Source organism: Mytilus californianus, unplaced genomic scaffold (assembly GCF_021869535.1).
Source record: "Mytilus californianus isolate M0D057914Y unplaced genomic scaffold, xbMytCali1.0.p SCAF_8, whole genome shotgun sequence".
Classification (NCBI taxonomy): Eukaryota; Metazoa; Mollusca; class Bivalvia; order Mytilida; family Mytilidae; genus Mytilus; species Mytilus californianus.
Window position 1 is genome coordinate 78398966 of NW_026262734.1, and position 25959 is coordinate 78424924.

Sequence of the window (25959 nt, forward strand, 5' to 3'; positions counted from 1 at the left end):
AAACAAGGGTTAGATACGGTCTGTGCAATTTGACGGCAAATAGCAGTTACAGTATAAATTACCTTTTCTGCTGATTATGCACTGTATATCTCTGGTTTTAAATTTGAATGAAGTAAACTATTTTTTATGTCAATCCTGTCAGATTAATTGTTGGTTGTTTAAAAATCTGTTGCCACTATTATTTTAAAACATGTACAGGGCTAGAAGATATTCTAAATGTTTTCTGTGCAGTAGGGTAGATATTATAAAGAAAAAAACAATGTACAAATAATAAAAAGTAAAAAGTAGGGGGAGGTAATCATAATGACAGGGTTTAAGCTAGGATTTTGAGGGCTTTAGTCACTTTTGTGCGGGATGAAAATCAACCTTATTTTGGTTAGCAGCAAGGGACCTAGGATGTATATTACTATCTATACATCTTTGTCAGACTTTGAAGGACTAAGGCATACTTCGTAAATGATGAAAATGATGAGCGCTAGCAAAATCACTGATAATGATAAGAAAGAGACAAAACACTACACAAAAAACTAAAATTGAGCAATACCTAGCGGGAAGGACTACCCTTTATCATCAAACGTCCGTTTTTCGCTACCGTTAGCATCAAATGAGCCTTAATTTTATATCTTCATTTGTCAAATCTCATTTTGTAGCTACCCTTAGTGTCAAATGGAGTAAATTTATTATCGTTAACGTTATTTTAACAAATATATTACCATAATTCATCATGTGGGATACCCCATTTTTACCCTCTACCAATCGCACCAAAAGGCACAGGTTAACTATTGTGCTTCATATTTACAGATAATACTGTCATGAATGTCATACACATGTATTAGGAATATGATATTGTGTAAATGTACAAAATAATTCATGTGAGCATGTTGCTTGTATGAAATTTTGCAATTTTAATGTTAAGTAAGATGAAACCTATTGAACATATTTGTTATAGTTCAGATCAAGAAACAAAATACTTTACAATTTATAATGTTTCTACAGGTAAAACCCACACCATGCTTGGTTCAGCAACTGATCCAGGAGTCATCCCTCGTGTAATAAATGGAATCTTCCATTTAATTAAGGAACAGAAGAAGACAGATACAATGGAATGGTCTGAAAGTGTTAAGTTCTCTTATTTAGAAATCTACAACGAAAAGGTTTGTAAAACATAACTCTTGATTTTATCAGTCAGGGGACTTATTGAAATAAGTGATTTTTAAATCACTTATTTAAGTAGCAAATTCGAAGTTTTGTTACAAATTGTGATTCTGTAGTTTTACCAGAATTTTAAACACATACACTGTAGGTTTAGATAATATCTTTTCATCCGTAAAATTGAAAAAAAATGAACTTTTTGCCTCTTTTAAGCAGCAAGGTTTATGCCTTTGATGCAATCATTTAGCTGCAAATTCTATTTTAGTTGAAAAAATGCTATAACAAAGGCTTTACATAATGAACTGATACTTTCTTAACAGATTTTTCACAGCAGTGGGAGTATTTTTCCTGTAAAATTCAAGGTTTCATCTTATAGATTATGTAATAAAATTCTAGTTCGTGATCAAAATTTCACTGTTCGGGGGTGTTGAAATAAGCGGGGGTTATCAAAATAATGATACTTAAAGAAGAATGATTTTTTGGAAGGAAATTGAGGTATGATACTTAAACAAGTGATTTTTGTCATTATCCTAGATTTAGTACAAGGTCATCACCTGACATGACCCGGTCATCCTATCAACACAGATGTTGGTTCTGATAATTTTAGCAACATAATTAGTCCCTGGATCATTAGTATTCTATATTTAAAGCTACAATAAAATTAAATCACTTAGTCTAGTGATTAATTTGTACTACTTAAATAGGTGATTATTAAAGAAAGACAACTCTTACTTCCAACCTTTTATGGACATAATGTTACTTGAATCAGTGATTTAGAAAATCACTCATTTAAGTAAGTCCCCTGACTGTTTATAGAATTCTTAAATAATAATAACCAAAATTGACCTTGTATTCTGCAAAATATCTTGGATGTTTTTATCATTTATAGCAGTGTTTACCCTAAGTTTTAGCAAATTTATTATCACCACTTTCAAACTTTGGCTACCCAGCATGGAATTTTTGTCGAGCCTTCGACTTTAGTCGAAAAAGCGAGACATAGCGATCCTACATTCCGTCGTCGTCGTCGGCGTCCACAAATATTCACTCTGTGGTTAAAGTTTTTGAAATTTTAATAACTTTCTTAAACTATCCTGGATTTCTACCAAACTTGGACAGAAGCTTGTTTATGATCATAAGATAGTATCCAGAAGTAAAATTTGTAAAAATAAAATTCCATTTTTTCCGTATTTTACTTATAAATGGACTTAGTTTTTCTGCCAGGAAATATTACATTCACTCTGTGGTTAAAGTTTTTAAAATTTTAATAACTTTCTTAAACTATCCTGGGTTTCTACCAGACTTGGACAGAAGCTTGTTTATGATCATAAGATAGTATCCAGAAGTAAATTTTGTAAAAAAAAAAATCCATTTTTTCCTTATTTTACTTTTAAATGGACTTAGATTTTCTGCCAGGAAACAACACATTCACTCTGTGGTTAAAGTTTTTAAAATTTTAATAACTTTCTTATACTATTTTGGATTTGTACCAAACTTGGACAGAAGCTTGTTTATGATCAAAAGCTAGTATCTAGAAGGAAATTTTGTAAAAAAATAAATCCATTTTTTCAGTATTTTACTTTTAAATGGACTTAGATTTTCTGCCAGGATTCAACACATTCACTCTGTGGTTAAATTTTTTAAAATTTTAATAACTTTCTTATACTATTTTGGATTTGTACCAAACTTGGACAGAAGCTTGTTTATGGTCAAATGCTAGTATCTAGAAGGATTTTTTTTTTTTCTTCCAGTTAACATTACATTCAGTCTGCAGTTAAAGTTTTTAAACATTTATTAGATTCATAAACTATCCTGGATTTTTACCAAACTTGGACAGAAGCTTCTTACAATCAAAAGATAGTATCAAGAGGAATATTTTTATTGATTTACTTCCTCATTTTTGTTGAGCCTGCGATTAACAGAAAAAGTAGGCGAGACACTGGGTTCCGCGGAACCCTTACGAATTTTTTTTCAATTACCTTCTTTTCCTTTCTCACTTTAATCACAATTTGTAATTTAACAAATAACTGAGAAATAGTTCATTTCATTTTGTTATTTTCTTTTAGATTATTGCAGTGCTTTTCAATCATAAGACTAACTACAGTATAGAAATATGATCTCTTGGACTTCTCCAATTCTATAGTAAAACCCATGCTAAATAGAGTGATTTGTTTGGTTGGGCAGGATGTGCAATCAGTATTTTAGAATTCCATATATATATACAATGAATAGAATTTGTTTTATTAATACATGTACAGTATTTACTTTTAATATCATTTACATTTTTTTGTTTATTCATGTATATATATATATGCAGTTATTCATATATTTATTTTGACCTAAGCCACAGTGTCAAACAAGTCAGTCTAGTTTAATATGAAGACTAGTAATATGTCAGCTGATATCTCATCTGTTTCAGTCTGGTGTTACTGTAAATTTGTGTATGTTGAATATTTTTTCAGGTTATGGACTTACTGGATCCAAAAGATACAGATTTACCTATCAGGGAGGATACTGAGAAAAATATCTTAATACCAGGTCTGGCAGAGAAAGAGATACATAGTTTTGATGAATTTAAAACTTTCTTTGGACCAGCATCAAATAACAGGTTAATTTATCACTTTGCTGAAAATTACAAAGATAAAAAAACAGTGATAATAGGATAATATATACTGTAGCTGTGCTATTTGCGTAGTCAAATTGCATTGACTGTATATTCATTTGTGATATACAGTCACTGACCCTATTTCACCTTGCTTATGACATTGACAATGCGTTTCCGTAGATTTTTTTTTATAACGTCAATAAACAATACAGGTATATGGAAATTTTACGTCGTCCGCTCCAAATTTAAAAATGATGGTTTTTACCCTAAATATTTTATTTGGAACAGTTGTAGGAGTTGCAGTATATAAAGAATAACCATAAATTGTTTCGAAAAATAAATTTCATTTGTACTAGACTCAAAACAGGATAGAAATGCCCGGCAAAACCTCGCTTTTACCTGTTTCTAAGCCTTGTACAAATAGAATTTATATTTCGAGACAATGTATGGTTATTCTATTTGTATTTTGTTCAGCGTAGATAAGAATGCATTGAAAGTCTGTTAACCAACAAATTAACAACCCTTGCCTACAAAGATCAATTCAAAATATGAATTAATATTGTTTTAATAAATATAATAGAACAAAAAACAAAGTCATTAGAGACAAACACTATTGAAAGGAATTTTAAAATCTGAGCATTAATATATAGTTGATCACAATAATTTGAGATTTATACAACAAAAACTGAGGGTATATCTATTGGAGTTACATATTGTAAATTCAAGTGTTGTTATTCTGGTAATCGAATAAACGTTATAATTTCACTGTTTCAACATTTGTATGTTGACACTTCTAATTATTAATTAGTGTTAGTGGTTTTTTTTCTCATTGAATTAAGTTGTATATTGGGTAATTGTATAAATTAATCTTTATCATTGATATTATAATCTAATCATGATTATCTAAAATCTTCCACTGGTCATTTTGATACATGTTTTAGTTCATTTATATGTTTCGGAGTTTAGTGTGACGTCCATTTTCACTGAACTAGTACACACTTTTGTTTAGGGGCCAGCTGAAGCCCGCCTCCACATTGAAGACCCATTGGTGACCTTGGGCTGTTTTCAGCTCTTTCGTTGGGTTGTTGTCTCTTTGACACATTCCCCATTTCCATTCTCAATTTTATTAATTTTGGTGTGTTTAATTTTTGGACATTTTCATCTTAGGCATCATGTAAACCTGAATATTACTTCAAGCAAATGTCCCAATTTACTCTCTCTCTCGATATATATATATACATTAATGTTACATGTATTGAAAATTGCATAATTCTTATTTTTATACTTTTTCAGAACTGTAGCTGCAACCAAGTTAAATGAACGTTCCAGCCGTAGTCATAGCATACTGCTGCTGAAAATAAAACGAACACAGAAAGCAGCACCATATAAAACTCTTCATGGTAAAATCTATCTTATTGACTTGGCTGGGTCAGAAGACAACAGGCGGACAGGAAATAAAGGAATTAGGTAAAGAAGAATGAAAAGAAAATATGATGAAGTTTTATTTCAGTTTTTCAGTTTTAAGAGCTTAATATCCCCCATAATTTGATTGATTTCCTTGTTTATACTATGGCGTACACAAAATCAAAAATTAAAATAAAAATAAAAAATTATTCATTATAAATGATAATGTGCAATACATCAAACCATGAAAAAATATATTGATAGTAGTATGTTTGTGTCCGAAATATAAGCATTTGAAAAATTAAGTTTCTGACAGGATTTATTAAACCTAATGAACTTAGAAAAATGTCTGAAAATATAGTGATCAACTTTTGTAATTACAAAATAACAATTTTATAGACCATGAGTTGTGAAAGTCCTTTACGCCTTTTCACATGTTACATATTGATCCTTATATTTTCCACATTCTATTCTCTTTCTAAATACTCATAATAGCTCTATGTAAAGATACAATCCTCTAATGTTAAATACTTTTTTTTTCCAGGCTGAAGGAAAGTGGTGCCATCAACAAATCCCTGTTTGTATTAGGAGAGGTTGTTGATGCTATTAACTGTTGCTTGGTATGTTTCTTTTATTTCTTGATACAAATATGAATATAAAATGAAAAAAAGAAGTAATTGAATGTATACCTGTGTATTCAATGATCAATTTCATGACTTATGATCAAATTGAGTTGTAAGATTTTTTGTGAAACTGATTACAGAAAGCAAAGTCTTTCATTTTAAGTATTGTTATGTTCATTTGTACCTGAAGTCATAGAAATTATTATTTTTTTAAATCTTTACAAATCAAGAACATCATACAAATGACCTTTTTTGTTATGGAACTTTTTAGACATTTAATTGTAGTATTGTTCTAACTACATATAATACTATGAATACAATGAATTCAATGGATTCAGTGGATTCAATGAATTCAGTGGATTCAAGGGATGCAGTGGATTCAATGGATGCAGTGGATTCAATGGATTCAGTGGAATCATTTTAATGAATGCAGTATCAGAAGTCTGTTGTGTTGTATAGAGTTATTTAGGGTGCCAGCTGGAAGCTGGACTTTGGGAGTGGGATTTTCTTGCTGCATTAAAGACCCCCTGGCCCTTGGTGGCCTTGGGCTGTTTTCTGCTGTTTGGTTGGGTTGTTGTCTCTTTGACACATTCCCTATTCTAGTAACAAAAGACAACTTTTAATTATACATTTATATTATATTCTATTTCAGCCTAGAATACCATACAGAAATAGTAAGCTGACTAGATTGTTACAGGTTGGTTGGATAAGCCACTTTTATTATTGAAACGTAATATCATATGTGAAGTCTTTTTCAATATATAATGTGTAATACATCAAATCTTCATTATGAAGGAGAGTCAGAAGATACCAAAGGGACAGTCAAACTCATAAATTGAAAACGAATTGACAATGCCATGACAAAAAATAAATAAAAAATGACCAAAAGACAAACAACAGTATACAAAACAAAACTTAGAAAACTAAAGACTGAGCAACACGAACCCAACCAAATACCAGGGGGTGATCTAAGGTGCTCCTGAAGGGTAGGCAAATCCTGCTCCATGTTTTGCAACCGTCCTGTGGCTCATAAAAGTACAAACCCTGTGAACTGTCTAATTCGGAAGGTCATCTTTGAGGAAAAGAGTATGGAACTTTGGTTACAACCTTTGGAACATATCTGTTGTCATCTGTGAAATAGATATTTCATAATGGTCAACCAACTCGTGATGGCATTGGTAAATTTTTTTAAAGGGATGACTTTAACTTTGACTATGAGTTTTTCAATTGATTGATTGTTGGTTGCTTAATGTCCAGTGGCAAATATTTCATGCATATTCAGGGCGAATGAGCTGTTTGAAATTTATGCCAAATTAGAGATTTGACCAAGATGATCCAAGATGTGTCCAGTTTATTGGACATGTGTATTAAAGTGTGAGATGGGCATTGTGTCATATGGACACATACTCCTGTTTTTTGTTATAATCTTTCAATAATACAGATAAATCAATTCTAAACATTAGTGAGTTCCATTTTTGCCATCACAAGCGAAAAAGGAACTATCTACGGGTGGTCTGGCACAGACACAATTTGTGTTGTTAAATTTGAATCATATAACATTTGAATTGGGCTGAAAAAATTGCCTTCCCAAGGTCCCATCTATGTTTTTATGGAACAGCCTTATTACTGCAAGCACCTTTTTTTCTATTTTTCTTTTTGGCCAATAGTGTGTACAGTAAAAAGAAAAATGATAAGTAGTGATAAACAACACAGGCCCATAGCCAGGAATTTCAAGGGGGGTGGGGTTACAGTGACTCGCAGGTAAAATGAAATCTGAACTTTAATAGTCACAGTTCAAACAAAACGTCGACTTTAATAGTGTTTATTTGTTTTCAAGGGGAACCCTTGGAACCCCCCCTGCTAAAGGCCTGCAACAGTAGAATTTATTTTGGTTTGATTTACAGGATTCTATAGGAGGTAGCTGTCATTCAGTTATGATAACTAACATAGCACCTGAGGAGAGATATTATTATGATACATATTGTACACTTAACTTTGCCAGTAAAAGTAAAAAGATTGTTAACAGTACAGTAACCAGGGAAACAGTTGGTAAGTTATCAAGAAACAGTAGGTAAAAAGTTAGTAGGAAAAACAAGCAATAAAATTGACAGGGAAACAGTTAGTAAGTTACCAAGAAACCGTAGATATAAAGTTAGTAGGAAAAACAAGCAATAAAATTGACAGGGAAACAGTTGGTAAGTTACCTTGGAAAAAGTGAATTTGTATATATACTAAATATTATCTTCTGTTATCCAGAATTACTATTAAGTAATATTCAAATTACTGTTTACACCACTATTCAATCTTTGTGTTCTTTTTGTGATCTTTAAATAATATTAGTTTATTTGAAAGAAAAAAAAACACACAAGTGGGAATTGTCAAATTAAACATTTTGTCGTCTTTATTAAATACCACGAAAAAAAAAAATTTGAAATGTCAGAAAATATAAAAGAAATTATAGAAAGGTGCCTATAATTTAATTTTTGTAATTTTGTGCCAAAATATGGTTTATATCATGCTGTTTGAAGAGTGTTGATTAAACCATTATGTTATGTAGCTTTTTTTAGGGTAAAGGATATGCAAAGGTTCGTTTTGTAAGAATTATTATAAAGAAAAATAAATATGACAGACATGAACCAACGACAACCACTGAATGGCTTTTAACTTGTGCATCACAATTAGATATACAGTATCGTGACATTAAATATTGGAGTGAACTTTCCTTTCATAAATCAAACTTTTTATATTTTATATTTATAGCTATAAACTTTTTTTTTAGTTTTGATTAAAAATATTATTACAATAAAGTAGAATAAAACTGATGTTTATAAGCAAATAAATGCATGCCAATGGTGTGAATTCTTGTTTTAAAGTTTAAGAAAAAATCTAAATCATTAACTTAAAGTTGAAAACTTCCTGTAGAAAAAAAGTCTAGAAATAGTTGACTCTTAGAAGAACATTTGAAACAAAAACCAAAAAGTATTTATAATTTCAGACTTTTTGATTTTGGACAATTATTTTATAGTAATGTAAAACTACACTTTTTATGAGATTTTTTTTTTATATCCTACCTTTTGTAGCACCAAGAAATGAAATACTGGCACACAAAACTCCAATGATACCAGAACAGGACCCAGTACCAGCTAAAAAGCCAAGACTTACCGCCAAAGAACCAGATAAACCGCCTCAAATGATGGATCCTGCTCCGTTCCTTAGGTATATATACATGAATCACATTCTTATTTTGACTTCACCTTCATATAAATACATGCCATGAAATGGTAAAACTGCAAAAATACTTACTGGCAATTGTGCTGTTGTGTTCCAGTAGGCTGTATCCTTTGATGCAATGAAGAACAACTGGACAGAAGTTAAAAAATTCATTACTCCTATACCAACATACAAAATATTTTTTTGACCTTCACTGTTAAGAAATTATGATATAGACGTATTATCACATGAATTAAGAGGGAAAATTTGCTTCTTACCATTGCACATTGTTAAAGTAAACCAGTGCCACATGCTTGAAGAGGGGATTTTTCGTATATATGTCAGAGTCAAATTCAAGGGTTTGGATGACTATGATAGAAATAAATCACTAGTATTAAATCCATTTTATTTTCAATGTTGATAAAATTATATAACACTTTTATACAAGAACTAAAGTAATCTTACTTTTGGAAAGTGTTTTTTTGGTGAAAAATGAATATTTTCTATTAAGCTACTCTTGAAGAGTCGAGCCAGTAACCCCAATAAATGGCCCTGTAAAGAATATAGAAAATATTTCAGCAAAAATATTTGTGAGCAAGGGGTGGTGCCACTGTTAATTTTTCAGTAAACCGTTATAGATTTGACCAAATTATGGCAAAAATCAGGTGGTAAAGAAAGAAAGATGCTTACATTTATCACGTCACAAATACATCACTAATGACGCAATTGATAAAAATCTTTTTTCAACTGAAAACATTTGACATTTTAACATATGTTTTCATTAAATTTTCATAACATTATCGCAGTTCAAAATTTTCAGTTTTTAAGAGCCAAAATTGTGAGTGCGTGAACCAACTCCTTTTGCAATTTCAAATGAATTTCAAAACACACACATCTTTAAAATTATGTGACTTGCCGTATTTAATGGATATATCTATGTTTATATTGTTAGTGTTAATATGTTTTCACAAAAAGAAACCTATTATTGCAAAAAGAGCAAATACTGATCAACTGTGCTAGATGTAGGCTTGAACTTGCAATGAGGTTTAAATGTTTACTCTCTGTTGAAGACCTCATTTTGACTTGCAATAGAAGTGATCAATGTTCCTATGTTTTCGAATTTTTCATGTACATATAGGATTTTGTGTTATGAGCATATCAATTCTTTTCTATTACACATAATGAAAATGAATACAAAACATTTCAGAAAATGTATTGTTGATATACATGTACAACTTGATGAAGACTAGTAAACAAGTGTTTTTGTTTCTTTAAGGATGTACTCAGGTCAGGTTTATGAATTTTTGTCAGATCGTCGGACTCCTTGGGGTTTTTCCTATGATACAGGGTAAAATATTTTGCCCCATATCACCCACTTTTCTTTTTATAGAAGACTTCAATAGCTCATAAAAAGGTCATTACCAAAATTTAAGCAGATTCTAGATTTTTTATGCCCCACCTAGGGGCATTATGTTTTTCGGTCTGTGCGTCCGTTCGTTCATCCGTTCGTTCGTCTGTCTGTCCTGCTTCAGGTTAAAAGTTTTTCAGGTAAAAGTTTTTGGTCAAGGTAGTTTTTAATGAAGTTGAAGTCCAATCAACTTGAAACTAATTAGTACACATGTTCCCTATGATATGCTCTTTCTAATTTTAATGCCAAATTAGAGTTTTGACCCCAATTTCACGGTCCACTGAACATAGAAAATGATAGTGCATCGGGGCATCCGTGTACTATGGACGCATTCTTGTTTTCTTACGATTTGAAACCCAAATAATGCCAATGCTAAATATAAGGTAAAAGTCCGAGTAAGCCTTTTCTCACCATTTTTTAAAAATCAAATATCGCAAAAAGGAGTTCCATAACCTATCAATATTTTTAGCGTACTCTGTTCCTTTACTAATTCTCTTCTGACTAAGAGTATCAATTTTGAATTCTAGATTTTTTTAATTTCACCTAACTACATTCTTTAAGTCATTGTTGTTAAGTACAGACTAGTCCCAAAACATTACTGAGATCATGATAAATAAATTAAAGTAGCATAGAATCGGAATCAGAAAATTTTGCTTTTACGTAAAACAAAATGGTCCCCATTATCTTCAATATTTAGAATGAATACTGGTTTACTAATTCTAACTATTTAACTAGTCCTTTACTAAGAAGACAAACACGACTAGAAGATACTGTGAACAGAAGACTGGAAGATTTAGAGAAGAACCTCTTAGAACAGATGAAAAAGATGACCGAGGGTCAACAAAATCCTCCAAATGAAGAAATGATGACTCAGCTAAAAGGGTATCTGGAAGTCAGTAAACAACAGTTACAACAACTAGCTGTCAACACACCACCTGTTACTCCAAAACGTAAACTCAATGACCTAGATAATGATCGTTTAAAAGGTAGAGATCTGAAATTTAGTAAATGTATAATATAAATGTTGAGCTCTTATTGGAAACTACTTTGAAAGAATTTTAATCACTATAGGGATATAATGTTTAAAAAAACATTTTTGTTAGGAAAACAATGTCTCTGAATTTGTGATTTAAATAAATGCAGAAAATAGAATAGGAATTTGAAAATACTTTGCTAGAAGTGTATAAATTAAATTTAAAAAAATAAACAATCGAAGAATTCAAATATACAAAAATATTCAACGAGTGACCTAGCAATATAGTCATTCTAGATTGTGCATAGCACATCAAGTTTATAATTCTCAGTGTTGTTTGGTCATGAGTTGAATATTTTTCAATTTTTGAATTCTTCAATTAGTTATTCTTTTTATTGAATTGACCATGGGCTTTTTAATGGAAATAAAGTATAAAATATAAGGAACTATATTCTTTACTTTGCATTTCCAATTCAGTTTGATGCAACGTCATCGACAATTTCTTGACAATACCCATTGTTGTATGACGTCAGAGGAGTGAAATCATCGGATTTATTTTTTACTGAGAGGTCACTGTGTTTAATTGTAACCAATTTTATCATAAAATATAAAGATTATTTAAGATTATACAAAGACATATTAGGCTTGTTGAGAAGTTTGAACTTGAATATGAACTAAAAAGTTAAAAAAAGTAAAATATGCAGGTCATATCATATGTTTATATTCTATATTCTTGGCATTAATAAAAAACTGTTAATTATTTGATATAATTAGGGTTGAGGCCTACTTTTTGTATTGGGCATAGTATAAAATATTCACTCTACACTGGTCTCCAAAATTAAGTGAACTCATATTAAAATTTGTTCCTAATTTGGTCAACGATTCATTTTGAATATTTTATATATATATTTAATGTTTATATTATTGAGATTGTGAACTATAGTTCTTATTCATTTATTTTTTAGATGTGACTAACACAAAAGATGATTCTGCTGTAATAAAAGACAGACCAAGGAAAAACTTGAAGAAAATAAAAAGTGCTAGTTGTATTAGTGAAACCCCTTTATACGCACCTCAGCCCAGACTCTTCAAAAAGGGGTTCAAATCTACTGCTGTCTCAGAATTTATAGAAATAACAGGTTAGTTGTTCATCATTGATTGCTTGAAAAGCAAGAAAATCAGTGAATTAGGTTTAACCTTTACACTTGTTTTTTATATGTTTTGGAAGAGGTTTAAATTAACATTTAATGGGATACCTGAAGTGGAAAAACAGAGGCAACATAACAGTTTTTTTTTTTTTTTCTTCAAGATACTTTTTTTTTTAATACTTGTAAACTACACAAGAAAATGTTTTTTAGAGCTTGTTGAATTTGGATTAAAAATAATATGTAGTCAGAATTTTGGAATTTATTATAATTTTTTCTTCTAGTTTCTATGAAAAATGATATAATGCTTTTTACTGGTTCTATAATACGGACTGTTCTTAAATAAAATGTAAACAGATCAAGAGCCTCTAAGTAGATCAATTTTGGGGAGATTCATAAGGATATTCAAATAAAAAATTCGTAAGGGTTCCGCGGAACCCAGTGTCTCGCCTACTTTTGCTGTTAATCGCAGGCTCAACAAAAATGAGGAAAAAAATTAATAAAAATATCCTCTCTATACTATCTTTTGATTGTAAGTAGCTTCTGTCCAAGTTTGGTAAAATCCAGGATAGTTTATGAATCTAATAAATGTTTCAAAAACTTAAACTGCAGACTGTATGTAATGTTAACTGGAAGAAAAACAAAGTCCATTTATAAGTAAAAAACGGAAAAAATGGAACAAAATTTTAACAAATTTTCCTTCTAGATACATGTACTAGCTTTTAATCATAAACAAGCTTCTGTCCAAGTTTGGTACAAATCCAGGATAGTTTAAGAAAGTTGTTAAAATTTAAAAAAACTTTAACCACACAGTGAATGTAATGTAAACTGGCAGAAAAACTAAGTCCATTTATAAGTTAAATACGGATAAACTGGATTTTTTTTTACAAATTTTACTTCTGGATACTATCTTATGATCATAAACAAGCTTCTGTCCAAGTTTGGTACAAATCCAGGATAGTTTAAGAAAGTTGTTAAAATTTTAAATGAGTGAATGTAATGTTAACTGGCAGAAAAACTAAGTCCATTTATAAGTAAAATACGGAAAAAATGGATTTTTTTTTTTACAAAATTTACTTCTGGATACTATCTTATGATCATAAACAAGATTCTTTCCAAGTTTGGTAGAAATCCAGGATAGTTTAAGAAAGTTATTAAAATTTCAAAAACTTTAACCACAGAGTGAATGTAATGTTTCCTGGCAGAAAAACTAAGTCCATTTATAAGTAAAATACGGAAAAAATGGAAATTTTTTTTTACAAAATGTACTTCTGGATACTATCTTATGATCATAAACAAGCTTCCGTCCAAGTTTGGTAGAAATCCAGGATAGTTTAAGAAAGTTATTAAAATTTCAAAAACTTTAACCACAGAGTGAATATTTGTGGCCGACGCCGACGGAATGTAGGATCGCTATGTCTCGCTTTTTCGACAAAAGTCGAAGGCTCGACAAAAATTATGTGCGTAGAAGATCTAGAGGGATTTAAACATCTTCCTGATTACCCAGACCAAAATGAGTAATGCTTAATTAGCCCTTATTTCTAATTTTATCAGAAAGATGTTTTGAATCCCTTTTCCTAATTTGAAAACAGCTTTTTATATCTTTAGATATAAATTTTAAAAACATATTAATTTGTACCAACTTTCACCCTACAAATGTCCAGTGAATTGTGAGATTTTAATTGATGTGGCATCAGTAGTAACTATTTGTGTTTTTGCCCTTTCTTAGAGTCCATTGAAGAAAAGACAGAAAAGAAAAAAGAAGAATCAACCAACACCAAGAACTTCAATCCAGAGCTACAACAGAAAATGAGTATGTTCATTAAAATCAAGGGTCCGGAAACAATTTCATATTTGCCAGTCATGACCTAAAATGAAAGCTATTTGTCGGAAACGGCAGATTGGGATTCCTAAGAAATTTACCATTTTGAGTCATTAAAATCATTTCAATTTTAAATTGTTGCATTCCATAAGTTGTTCTTGAACATTTTTAGAAAAACGATAAGAAAATTCATGAAGTAATTGCGATGAAACAGCCAATACAAGTTCGTTGATGCTTTGAATTTAGTGTGAATAATTTCGATACTTTGAAAAAAGGGCTCCAGCTTTTAAGTCATCTCAAAATGAAAGAAATTGTGTGAAAACATTTCTGGATCCTTGATTGAAATGAAGAAAATTATCAATTCTGCTGAAAGTTTCAAAACTTTATTTATCAGTGATATTTTTTCATTGTATTTCCTTTGAACAGTACCATACAATTCTGTATAAAAGTAATCACTCTGACCTACATTTTACACTTGAGCGACTTTAAGAAGATAACTTCAGCAAAGGCTAAAGAACAAAAATGTTATCAACTACAGGTCACTTGACAATCTTCAACAATGAGCAAAACCGGTACAGCATATAATTATAACACTGAAAGACCCAGGATAACCAAAATATTAAACAACTGGAAAGATAATATGAAATCTATGATATTATACATATCAATGATTTTTTACTGTTTTATTTTAAGATAGTCTCTGATAGAGAACAGAGTTATGATAACGGTAGCATAGCCAACATTAAGGCATGACTGATTTCAGTCAATTTTACCAGAAGTTTGCAAGGATCAAAACAAACTATTTTATTGTAAAAATCAGAAATTTTTTTGTTTCATTTCTGTCTTAGATTACAGTACAGTATATGGGGGGAAATAAAAAAAAATACAACCATTTGTTTAGTTGGTGGAAAGGGGTAATTATAGAAAAACAAATCAAATATCAAAGAATTTTGAATCGGGGATTGAACAACTCTTAATTTAGGAATACTTGTAGTGCATGAATAAATTATCAGTCTTTTTTTGGGTAAAGATTCAATTTTTTATTGTATTTGAACTCTCGTATAAGTTATTATTTTTTATTACATTGAGCTTTTATGCAAATAAAAAAAAATGCAAGGAACTGTTTTTAAAATGCGTTCTTATTTTGTTTTTGATGCAACTTTGCGAACAATGTCATAATTTTTACCTTTTACTTTTAATGTCAGAGCAGTGAAAATACAAGATTTATTACATATTTGAAATATTGTTTATTTTTTTCACTGGAAAATTGCAGTATTTTATTGGGAAAAATATTAATATTCCTTCAAAAATAGTTAGATCAGTCAGTAACTAACAGCTGAGTTAACTTATTTTTCAGATACAGAGTTTATAGAAAAGCTTAACATATCAACAGTGAAAGATTTACAGACGTTACAAACAGTTGGAGCCAAACGTGCCAAACTTATTTTTGAATGGAGAGAAAATTATGGTTTATTTTCAAGTGTAAGTTGTAAAAAACCTTTTATGAAGAAAGAAATAGAATGAACCCATCAAAGCATTAAAATTTAATTTTAATCATGTTTAATTCATGTTATGTGAATATTTATTTATGTTGCATGTTATCATTATACAAGAATAGCAGATTCATTTCTCTAATGCTGAATTAGTCAGAATCATTGAATAGATTTCTTCACTAGCAAATTACATACATGTTAATGACATAACATCAAGTCTTAAAGGAGTAATTTTTTTCCTCACACTAATATTTACTGTAAATTTAGGAATTTTCTGCAATTTCTTTTTATTTCAAAAATTGTGATTGGATATGTGTCACAAAAATAAAACCTCGCATTATAAATTTTGATAGCGATATTTTTATGCAAGCTTTCCTAAAATTGCAATGGTTTATTTCCATTATTGCATATCGTTCCACAATCGCTTTAATAAAAGCATGCAAAAATTTCTGAATTTACAGTAATATTTGAATCTTATAAATTTTCTATGGATAAATATACATTTGATATAAATGAAGAGGCAGATTTATACATATGGAAAATAGTAACACAGTGATTATACAGCAGTTGCTCAGGTAAAGTTGATTAAATGCTGGGTTGTCAATAAATTGTGAATCAGCAATATCAAGCTTCAAAACTAGACGGCTAAGTTCCTATTTATTGCATAGAAAATAAGAAGTAGACTGGAGTTTGAGCACTGTTTTCTACCTGCTTTCAAAAACCTTGTATATTTGTTTGACATTTACTGTTTAAGGATGTTCGCTCCTCTTACTTTTGAATTTTTGCCAGATATTCGGAATCCTCTGGTTTTATCCATTTAATGCCATAAAAAATTTTGCCCGCTAACCCCAACTTTTCTTTTCATTACTTTATAACATATAGTTTAAAAAGCCATATATGAAAATATTATAAAGTCCTTGTTATTTTTTCATAGTTTTTGAAAGAAAAAAGGTGCCAACGTTAAGTGTATGAAAACTCTAGAGGGAATCATTTCCCGCCAAATTTTCAATGGCCTATATCTCGAAAACAAGCACACGGACCCTTCACTTTTTTCTGCTTTTTTAGTTCCTTTATTTATATACTATCAATTTATAACAGTCTTTTGAAAAGCTTGTTATTTTGAAACAGAGTAGCGAACATCCTTAAGTATTATGCTCCTTCTTTGTCTGAAAAAATAGAAAAATTACATACTATTTAAGGAAAATGCCCAGTGCAAGAAAAATATAGTATTTCCATGTAGTTGGTGCTATGTTCATTCAATCTTTTATATGATAATGTAGACTTATTTTACCCAAGTCCTTATACTGAGTATACCTTGAATTGTATAAAAAAGAAGATGTGGTATGATTGCCAATGAGACAACTCTCCACAAGAGACCAAATGACACAGAAATTAACAACTATAGGTCACCGTACGGCCTTCAACAATGAGCAAAGCCCATACTGCACAGTCAGCTATAAAAGGCCCCGAATTGACAATGTAAAACAATTCAAACGAGAAAACTAACGGCCTAATTTATGTACATAAAATGAACGAAAAAAAAATATATAACATATAAACAATTGACAACCACTGAAATACAGGCTCCTGACTTGGGACAGGCACATACTTTTAAGTTTACTTGGTTTACTTTAAAGTGATTTGTTTTTGTGGAGTTTAAAAATTTCATGATTTCAAGTACAAAACCTTTTTTCAAGGTTTTATTTCTGCGTATTTCTTGTCTCTGATTCTGATCTGCCTTAAAGATCAACTATATGCATGAGGATGAATTTGCAAAATAAGCGAAAATAAACACCTCACTTAGTTTTTCACTTTATCATATCATGATTTTGTGGGAGGCAAGTGTGTTTATGATGCAAAATCAATACATGCAACTTTTTATGCCCCCGCGACAAAATTAATTTACCTCTGTCTGTCCTTCCGTTTGTCCGTCCGTTCGTCCGTCCAGATATAGATGTCTCCTACAGTTTTAAAGCTACAGCTAACTGTCCCTAATGCAATAAAAAAGATGTTTTAGTATTGTCAAATATTTAATCAATGCTGGGAAGTTGAACTTGGTGACTACTAAAACTGGAAAGTTGAAACCTTTTGGCTGGACATTCAGTCCTGAAAGTGTAGACATTCAGAATAAAAATAAAAGATAGATCAACATAAGTAGTGTTAAATTTATAATTTCTTATGGTCAGGCAGGGGTATCATTTTTCACAATTTCAAGTTGTACCTCAATATCACTGTTTGTCATATCTAAAGTGGCCACAGACCACAATTAACTCCTCTATTAGTTCTTTAAAATGTTTTGTCTCATTAAAAAAAATGCACCAAGTCTTTTTGTCAAATCTTTTGTGTGTGTAATCATAATGTACAGTACTAGTCCAAAAATATATCCAACATTCAGAAAGATTGCACTTTTACATCTTACAAATTTAGCCAATACACATCCATACCCCTATGAACAAGTCAAGAGATGTTCCGAAAACTGTAAATATTACCTTTTTGCAACTGGCCTAATCACTCTTTCCATATCAAAATCAGTTAAAATACAATATCCAAAAATGTGTTATTACAGATACTTTCATGAGTTGTCTTCTCTTTATTCCTTAAATTTTCTAAATCTGTAATAACATATGTTTGTTATTTGTAAAATAGATCAAAAATATTTTAATTTATAGTGGGCTCTAGGGAACTCTTGAGACTTTGCGCAGAAACTAAATGCATAGCCTTGATAACTAATTTTTTAATTAAATTAATACATTTCTGATTAACCATGGTGAATCAATGAGACAAGGCTTTTAAGGGATAAACTTAGCTGTAATAACAAGGCTTAGTTATTAAAGGAATGTAACTTATTATATGAGACACTTGGGAATTACTGGGAAGCTTGCGCAGAACCTCATTACATGCTCTGGTCATTATTTCTTACAATGAATTAAAATACATTGTAATTAAGCATGATGTATGTCTGAGCAAATGCTTTGGAGTGATACAGAGAAGCTGTGATAACACCCTTTAGTTATTACAGGCATACTTTTTCTGTAATAACATAGGTGTACTATGCAAAATTGGCAAACTATGAACTGGTATATCTTTCTATAGTTAAGTATACATAAAGACAATAGTAATATCAATAGAACTTGTATACATTTTAACTAAACTAATGATGTATATTGTCCCTTTGAAACATGTAACATACATATGTTATCACAGTTCTTTGATTTTTTAGTCCACAATAACAAATGTATGTTATTTTTCTGTAATAACCCTATAGAGTTATATCCCTGACTGCCCATAAAAACTAAGAAATGAATGAAAAAGGGAAAGAAAAAAATAAAGAAAATATAAAATTGAGAATGGAAATAGGGAATGTGTCAAAGAGACAACAACCCGACCACAGAAGAGACAACAGCAGAAGGCCACCAACAGGTCTTCAATGCAGCGAGAAATTCCCGCACCCGGAGGTGTCCTTCAGCTGGCCCCTAAACAAATATATATACTAGTTCAGTGATAATGAACGCCATACTAAACTCCAAATTGTACACAAGAAACTAAAATTAAAAATAATACAAGACTAACAAAGGCTAGAGGCTCCTGACTTGGGACAGGCGCAAAAATGCGGCGGGGTTAAACATGTTTATACACTATTATTAAAGGGAACTATATTCGTGGACAACCAAAAAGTGGAGTCATTAATTGTGGTCTTGGGCCAAGTGTGTGCAACTATACTCATGCATATGGAAGAGCAGAAGGGGGTTGGGGGTGGGGGCATCATCAATATCTAGTTTATAGCTCTTTTTTTTTTAGTAGTATGAAGAAATTATCAATTTTTGTAACTTATTAGCAACTTTTACTTTCAGTATGAAGATTTAAAGGCAATCCCAGGTTTTACAGATAAATACATTGGTAATTTATTAAAGGTATGATTTAAAAAAAAATACATCTTTATGGTGTGATATTGAAAATGACTGCTTACAAAAGGTGCTTTTAAAATATCTCAAGGCTGTAAAAGGAACCTGTATAAAAGGCATATATTCGTGAAGGGCTTTCATTTTTCTGCTTTGAGTGTTCTATGCCAACAGGATGGACTAAGTTTATCAAGGCTTTTCCACTTAAAAGACCCTGTTATTTAATGTATTAGACACAAGATTCCTCATCATCATGTTTGCTCTATTTAAATCAAGATGCTATTTTAGAATAAATTATATGGGGGTCAGAAAGCAGGATTTAGGACAGTTTCTTTGACAGATGACAGGGGTTAAACGATATATTTTTTAATCTCAACTCTCCCCCTTTTTAATCTTGATTACATTACCAACAAAAGGTACATAAAAGAACATCGATTAAAAACCAGTAGAAAAAAAAACAAATTAACTCTTAGTCTCTTTTAATCAAAGAATCTAGATCTGGAAAGGACACTTGAGCATGGTATAATTATCAGTTGTGTAATATGATACATTCTAGTTGAAACTTGTCAAATTTTATGCCATTTTCTGGTCATAAAATGTAAATAGGATTTTCTATTTTCGAAATACTGTAAATTCAGATATTATTGCAAATTTTGTAGAATGGACTAAAATGTGAGATTGATTATTGCGATTTCTGGAAAATTTGTATACAGTTATATGTATCAGATATAAGAATGTGAGTTCTTATTATTACGATACTCATGCAGTCGCATTATTCGCATAAATAAAAACCTCGCAATAATTTCTGAATTTACAGTAACCATTCTTTGTATATTTGTTTCTCTAATTCTTACACGATTTATTCTTTTACTGACCTGTTTAATCAACATATGGTTCTTTTGATCTCTGTTCTTCATTGGTCAAAATTCAATTATGATGTCAAATTTTTTTTCTTTCCTCTGAATTTCCTATTGTGACGTCATGAAAAAAGGTGACCATGCCTGGTGACGTCACATAGAAAGAACACATCTTTTTGCAGATCATTTGAAAAGAAGGATTGAGTTTGTCTGCATATTGTTTAAAAATTATTAGAGAAACAGATTCCACCACCAAATCTTGTGCAATACAATATGTATCCACTCTCGACAGTTAAATTTTAAATATTTAAAACGCTCAGCGAGTGTTGCGATTTAAATTTGAAAATTTAACTATCTCAAGTGTATAGTATCACATTCGATATGGTGGTAGAATCTATATATTCACAATAAATATAGAAGGCACTGATCTTTTTCTTGGTAGGCATAGGACTCCTAACAGATTTCAGAATCTCCGCAGGTGAAGCTGATATATATCTCCTTTTTTTAATTTTGATCAGTTCTGCAAGTGACTTATCTTGCCTCAACACATTAATTATTCCTGGTTCAACTTTATTCCAGTTACATATTTTTCATTTATCTTTTCAGAGTAATTTTGTAACAGTAACCTGAATGGATGTAAAAACAAAAGAATACCAAAGGCAGCAATGAAGTAATGAAAACTGATCAATATCATGAACCAAAATCTACAAAATGATCTCAAACATTTCAATTGCTACTGTATGTGTAGAACTGTGTGTAAGAGACTTGTGAATAGTGCAATTACACAATACATGTATACCTCAGTTTATTTATTATTATGTCCTTAGCAAATACTACTGGCCTTTCCATCAGAGTAGGTTTATTCCAAAATGCCTACTGCATTGACAGATTTTGGTTCTGTACCCATATTATGATATTTGTGATGGTGATCTGGTCAATGAAAATTTTTCAACAGTGTTCAGCACTTATTATTCCATTTCAAATTTGAAAGTTGTATATTGGAAAAAACTTTGAACAAAAAATTGGCATCTTCATTGGTGCTTAAAATTTTTGCCTGTGAAGCTAAATTTGTATATGGCCTAAGATATAGCATGAGTTAAGATTTGTATTGTACTTAGAAGGAGAATTGATATTAGAATATTATAAAGATATTTACCTAGACTGTTGCCATGTACTTTGTATGTGGAAAGCACAGCAGGTTATTTTTTTTGGGGATGGGGGAGTGGGAGGGAGGAGGCTCTAACTATGTAATAACTGGTAGGGATAAGCCAATGAAATAGGTTACTATTTCCAGCTTCATGATATATGATAAGGTTGAGAAATGAAGATATTCAAAAGATATGATAGGATGGGGTACTCAATGTTTTAGATTCTCAGCCCTACTACAGAATGTTCCTATTCCTAGTAATAAATGTCTGTTATTAAAGATTTATTTTTACTATAACAGATATTATTTAGAAGCCATATTAAAAAGGTAAATACAAGACAAAATTTCAAATGCTTCTAACTATTGAGTTATCCACATTTGAAGTAAGACCAAAAGAATAATTTATAGATTACTAACTCTTACTGAATTTTTAGAGTGCAAAGCAGTCTTTAATTTAGCATTTCTATTAAATTTTTTCATAGTCAATAGAACACTTGTATGTTAAGTCACCTGGAATCCAAATGAATTAACATTTTGATTTGGAGAAAATTTAATTACTAATATTGTATATAGTAAGAAATTTGCATCTCATGTAGTTTAGATCTACACATGTATTTATGGATGCAAATGTGTTTAAAACTATATGATGTATAGAAAAAATAAAGTATATATTTTTGATATTTTTAGCAATTCTTATTTATACATGTTATACACCAACTCTATCCCTCCCATATAACATCAGCATTTTAATCAGGTTCTTGTGTTCATAGGTATCAATTGCCACTGGACGTTAAGCAACCAACAATCAATCAATCCTAGGTACCAATCAAAATATCTATGTGTTCTTTATACCCATGGTACAGGTTACTATATAGTGTTATCATGAAGAAATTAAACACTTCAATGTTATAACATATATACTGTGGATTAATTTATTTTTGTGAGTACCAATTTTGTGGAGTGATAAAAATTGTATTTTCGTGGATATTTGATTTCGTTTTGCCTAAGTCTGCTTACAAGCCTATAAAAAATTGATACTTTGTTGAACATTAAAATTCATGATTCACATTTACCCACGAAAATTGTTATCCCACTAATAATAATAATGAATCCTTAGTAAGTGGTTTCTGTTGCTGAAGGGTGGGAAAGGACTAGGCCCGGTAAGACCCCTTTTTGGCCCCAAAATATAGCATTTTTACAAACTTGTTTAAATGTAAACTTTTAGCTATTTATTTGTAAGTAGAATACTTCTGTTCCATAAAAATGTTTTAGACAACACAATGCACATGCATCAGGTAATAGCATCATTAATTCGTGCAATATTACTGAATTCTTCACAATTTTAGCATTTGTACTAATTTTAAGACGGTTTTTGTCTAAAATGGAAGTGGCCTCATTTGTGTTCAGTCTTAATATTTAAATATATGTTGTATTTGGTGATAATACGTATCATATATAAAGGTTGAGACTGAACACGAATACAGCCATTCCATTTTAGACAAAAAACATCTGAAAAATGACGTTTTATGGCATTTTTGATAGATTTTTCATAACTAAGCTTGAAATTGAGCATCTCTAATGACCAAATCAATTCAGATCTTTTACATAAACTAATTGAATCGACTGAAGTTGACACTTACGTGTTTAAAAAATGTCAAAAATCTTTCATTAAATGTACTTCGAATATAAGGCCAAAACTAGCCCTCACCGGATCTTCTCCTTTAGAAATATAGTATAAATTGTCATTTGTTGTAAAATCTTTGAAAACCAATGCAAATGCATAGTACAAGTTTTATATTTGTTTATTGCAAATGTGAAAGATTGTTAATCTTTCATCTTGAATGTGAAAGTTTATTATTTTCTTTCACCTCTAATGTTGAAGATTATTTTATCAGTCACCACAGTTAATGTTAATTAGAATTTCTTCACAGTGTATTCATACAAATAAATAAATCTCTTTTATAATTATTATTTAGCTTCCAAGAAGTTTGTTCTATATGACAAAACCTTTTGGGTTTTTGGGTCCTCAATGCTCCTCAACTTCAAACTTTATTTGGCCTTTTTAACTTTTTTGATTCAAGCGTCCTTGATGAGTCATCTATAGACAAAATGCGCGTCTGGTGTACACAATTTTAATCCTGGTATCTATGATGAGTTTAGCTACAATTATCATTGAAATGAAAGTAATTTATGTATGTTTATTTTGATGTTTCTGGGGGGAGATAAAAATATATGATTAAAGTTATGTATGTACTTAATTATTTTATTGAATTTTTAAAAGGATAGTTTATTTTTCTTTATTACAAACTAATAAAAATATGTATATTTAAGCTTATTTCATTACTTGCACACTTTTATTTTTACCTCTAGTTAATGCTGTTTTACAACTAATTGTTTGCAAAATCAAAATACTCTCTAATGAAAGTTTTATAGTTATTGTTGTTTCTGAGGATATAGGGTATAATAAAATAAAAACTTATGCATAATAATCAAAACAATTTAGAATTTGAATTATTGTATAGAAAAATGTCTATAGTTGAATACTTTTATATAAGAGGGAGTGGATGGGGTTACAGAATAGAGAATAATGGGCAAAAAATAAAAAAAAAAAAAAAATTGACCTAAAAAATAAAGAATAGAGATTATAATCAAGTGCTAAAAAGAATACAGAAAAATGGCCTAAAAAATTAAAGAATACAGAAATGAAAGACCCCCCCCCCCCCCCCCCCCCCCAATCCAGACCCTCATATAAGGGAAAAGAACATTTTTCTTTTTGCTCTCTTTGTCATTGGGATGCTGTCTCACTTATAATTACCCTACTTCTCCTTCTTTTTTTTTTAATAAAATGAAGACACATGCCATCAGCAACTGAATACAAATGTTTTAAGAGTTCCCCCCCATAATTTTTCTTTACTTTGTGAGAGGAGTATGGATAATTTGGTTACCATTGTTCTCAATATAACTTGTAATGGCATAGGAATAGATTTTTAAAGTATATTTTATTTTATTGTATATTTTAATAAAAATAAATTATAAGACCTGTATTTATTTATTTCAGGGCACCTTAAGGTGTTACCAAACACCTTGACTAAAATTAATTTGACTCGTTTAATTTTCATAAAATTTTGACAAAATATTAACTTTGACCCTTTGACAAAAATATAAAAATTTCAATAAACTTGAACCACACACTTTATTGGAAGAATTTCATTGGATATATAGCAGTTTGACAAACACTAATTTTGATCATTGAGAAGCTCAATATTTCCTTAATAGAACGTGATTAAAACCTTCAGCTGATTTTTAAAGAGTTATCTCCCTGTAGTGTTATGTACCACCTTAAAAGAAATCACATATCATCAAACACTTTTGTTCGAATTTATCAATTTGATTTGTCCTCAGTATGTCTTATTTAGGAAAGAAATGGAATATTTAGAAAATGATTTTTTCTCATGACTTCCTCCTCTCATGACTTTGAATTCTATTTATTCTATCTTTGAAGAACTTATTGTTGTAAATATGGCATTTAAGATATCAACAGTAATTGTACAGTTGACACTCATGTCAATATGTGTATGTTGTAAATAAAAAGTGTATATTTTGTATTATATTTTTTGTAGTTTGGTCTTAGAAAGTTTTGTCAAAGTAATATTCACCCTAAATAATGCCATCTTAAGAAAAATTCAGGGTCTTTTGGTGCTCTGTGACACGAGCTCTTCAATGTTTGTAATTAGATTTGACAGTCTGCACTGAAATATGCATCTGGTGTAATATATTAGTACTGTTTAATGCTATTTTTGGGCCATAATTATGAATTAGTTGATTTTTATCAGACCAGTTTGTCAAAATTGATCAGACAAACTTCCCTTAGAGTCTCATATTCTTTTTGATGATTTTGACACTTAAAAAATCGACCCCATCACTAGCCTTTTCAGTTACCAATATGAGGATGTTGTATGCAAATAGGATAGTCTTACTTTTCCTGAGGATCTGATTTCACTTGATTTTGATAGGAGTTTGTATTGCCATAGTTTTACTTCCCTTTGTTCATTAACTTTACGTATGTTTTTGTTTTCGAATTGTCTTGTTCATGTTTTGTCGTGTGTAGTTGGATTTTCTATCATATGATCGTCCTGAACATGCATGAAATATTTGCCACTGGACGTTTAGCAACCAACAATCAATCTATCATCTGACTTTATTACTGGTGTTGTCATGCTACAG

The 25959-nt window shown here is 30.5% G+C and overlaps 1 protein-coding gene across 1 annotated transcript in view; it reads left to right on the plus strand.

The window, feature by feature from the left end:
• The window catches only part of LOC127712761 (kinesin-like protein KIF22), a 30155-nt gene extending 6137 nt beyond the window's left edge, over positions 1 to 24018 (plus strand). Inside the window, exons 4-16 of the mRNA XM_052219377.1 lie at positions 997 to 1154; positions 3612 to 3757; positions 5048 to 5221; positions 5703 to 5778; positions 6434 to 6478; positions 7686 to 7830; positions 8862 to 8997; positions 11135 to 11385; positions 12338 to 12511; positions 14247 to 14330; positions 15697 to 15821; positions 19684 to 19743; positions 21195 to 24018. Coding sequence (XP_052075337.1) covers positions 997 to 1154; positions 3612 to 3757; positions 5048 to 5221; positions 5703 to 5778; positions 6434 to 6478; positions 7686 to 7830; positions 8862 to 8997; positions 11135 to 11385; positions 12338 to 12511; positions 14247 to 14330; positions 15697 to 15821; positions 19684 to 19743; positions 21195 to 21218 — 1598 coding nt within the window. The 3' untranslated portion in view covers positions 21219 to 24018. The remainder of the gene's footprint in view (positions 1 to 996; positions 1155 to 3611; positions 3758 to 5047; positions 5222 to 5702; positions 5779 to 6433; positions 6479 to 7685; positions 7831 to 8861; positions 8998 to 11134; positions 11386 to 12337; positions 12512 to 14246; positions 14331 to 15696; positions 15822 to 19683; positions 19744 to 21194) is intronic.
• Positions 24019 to 25959: the final 1941 nt, after the last annotated feature.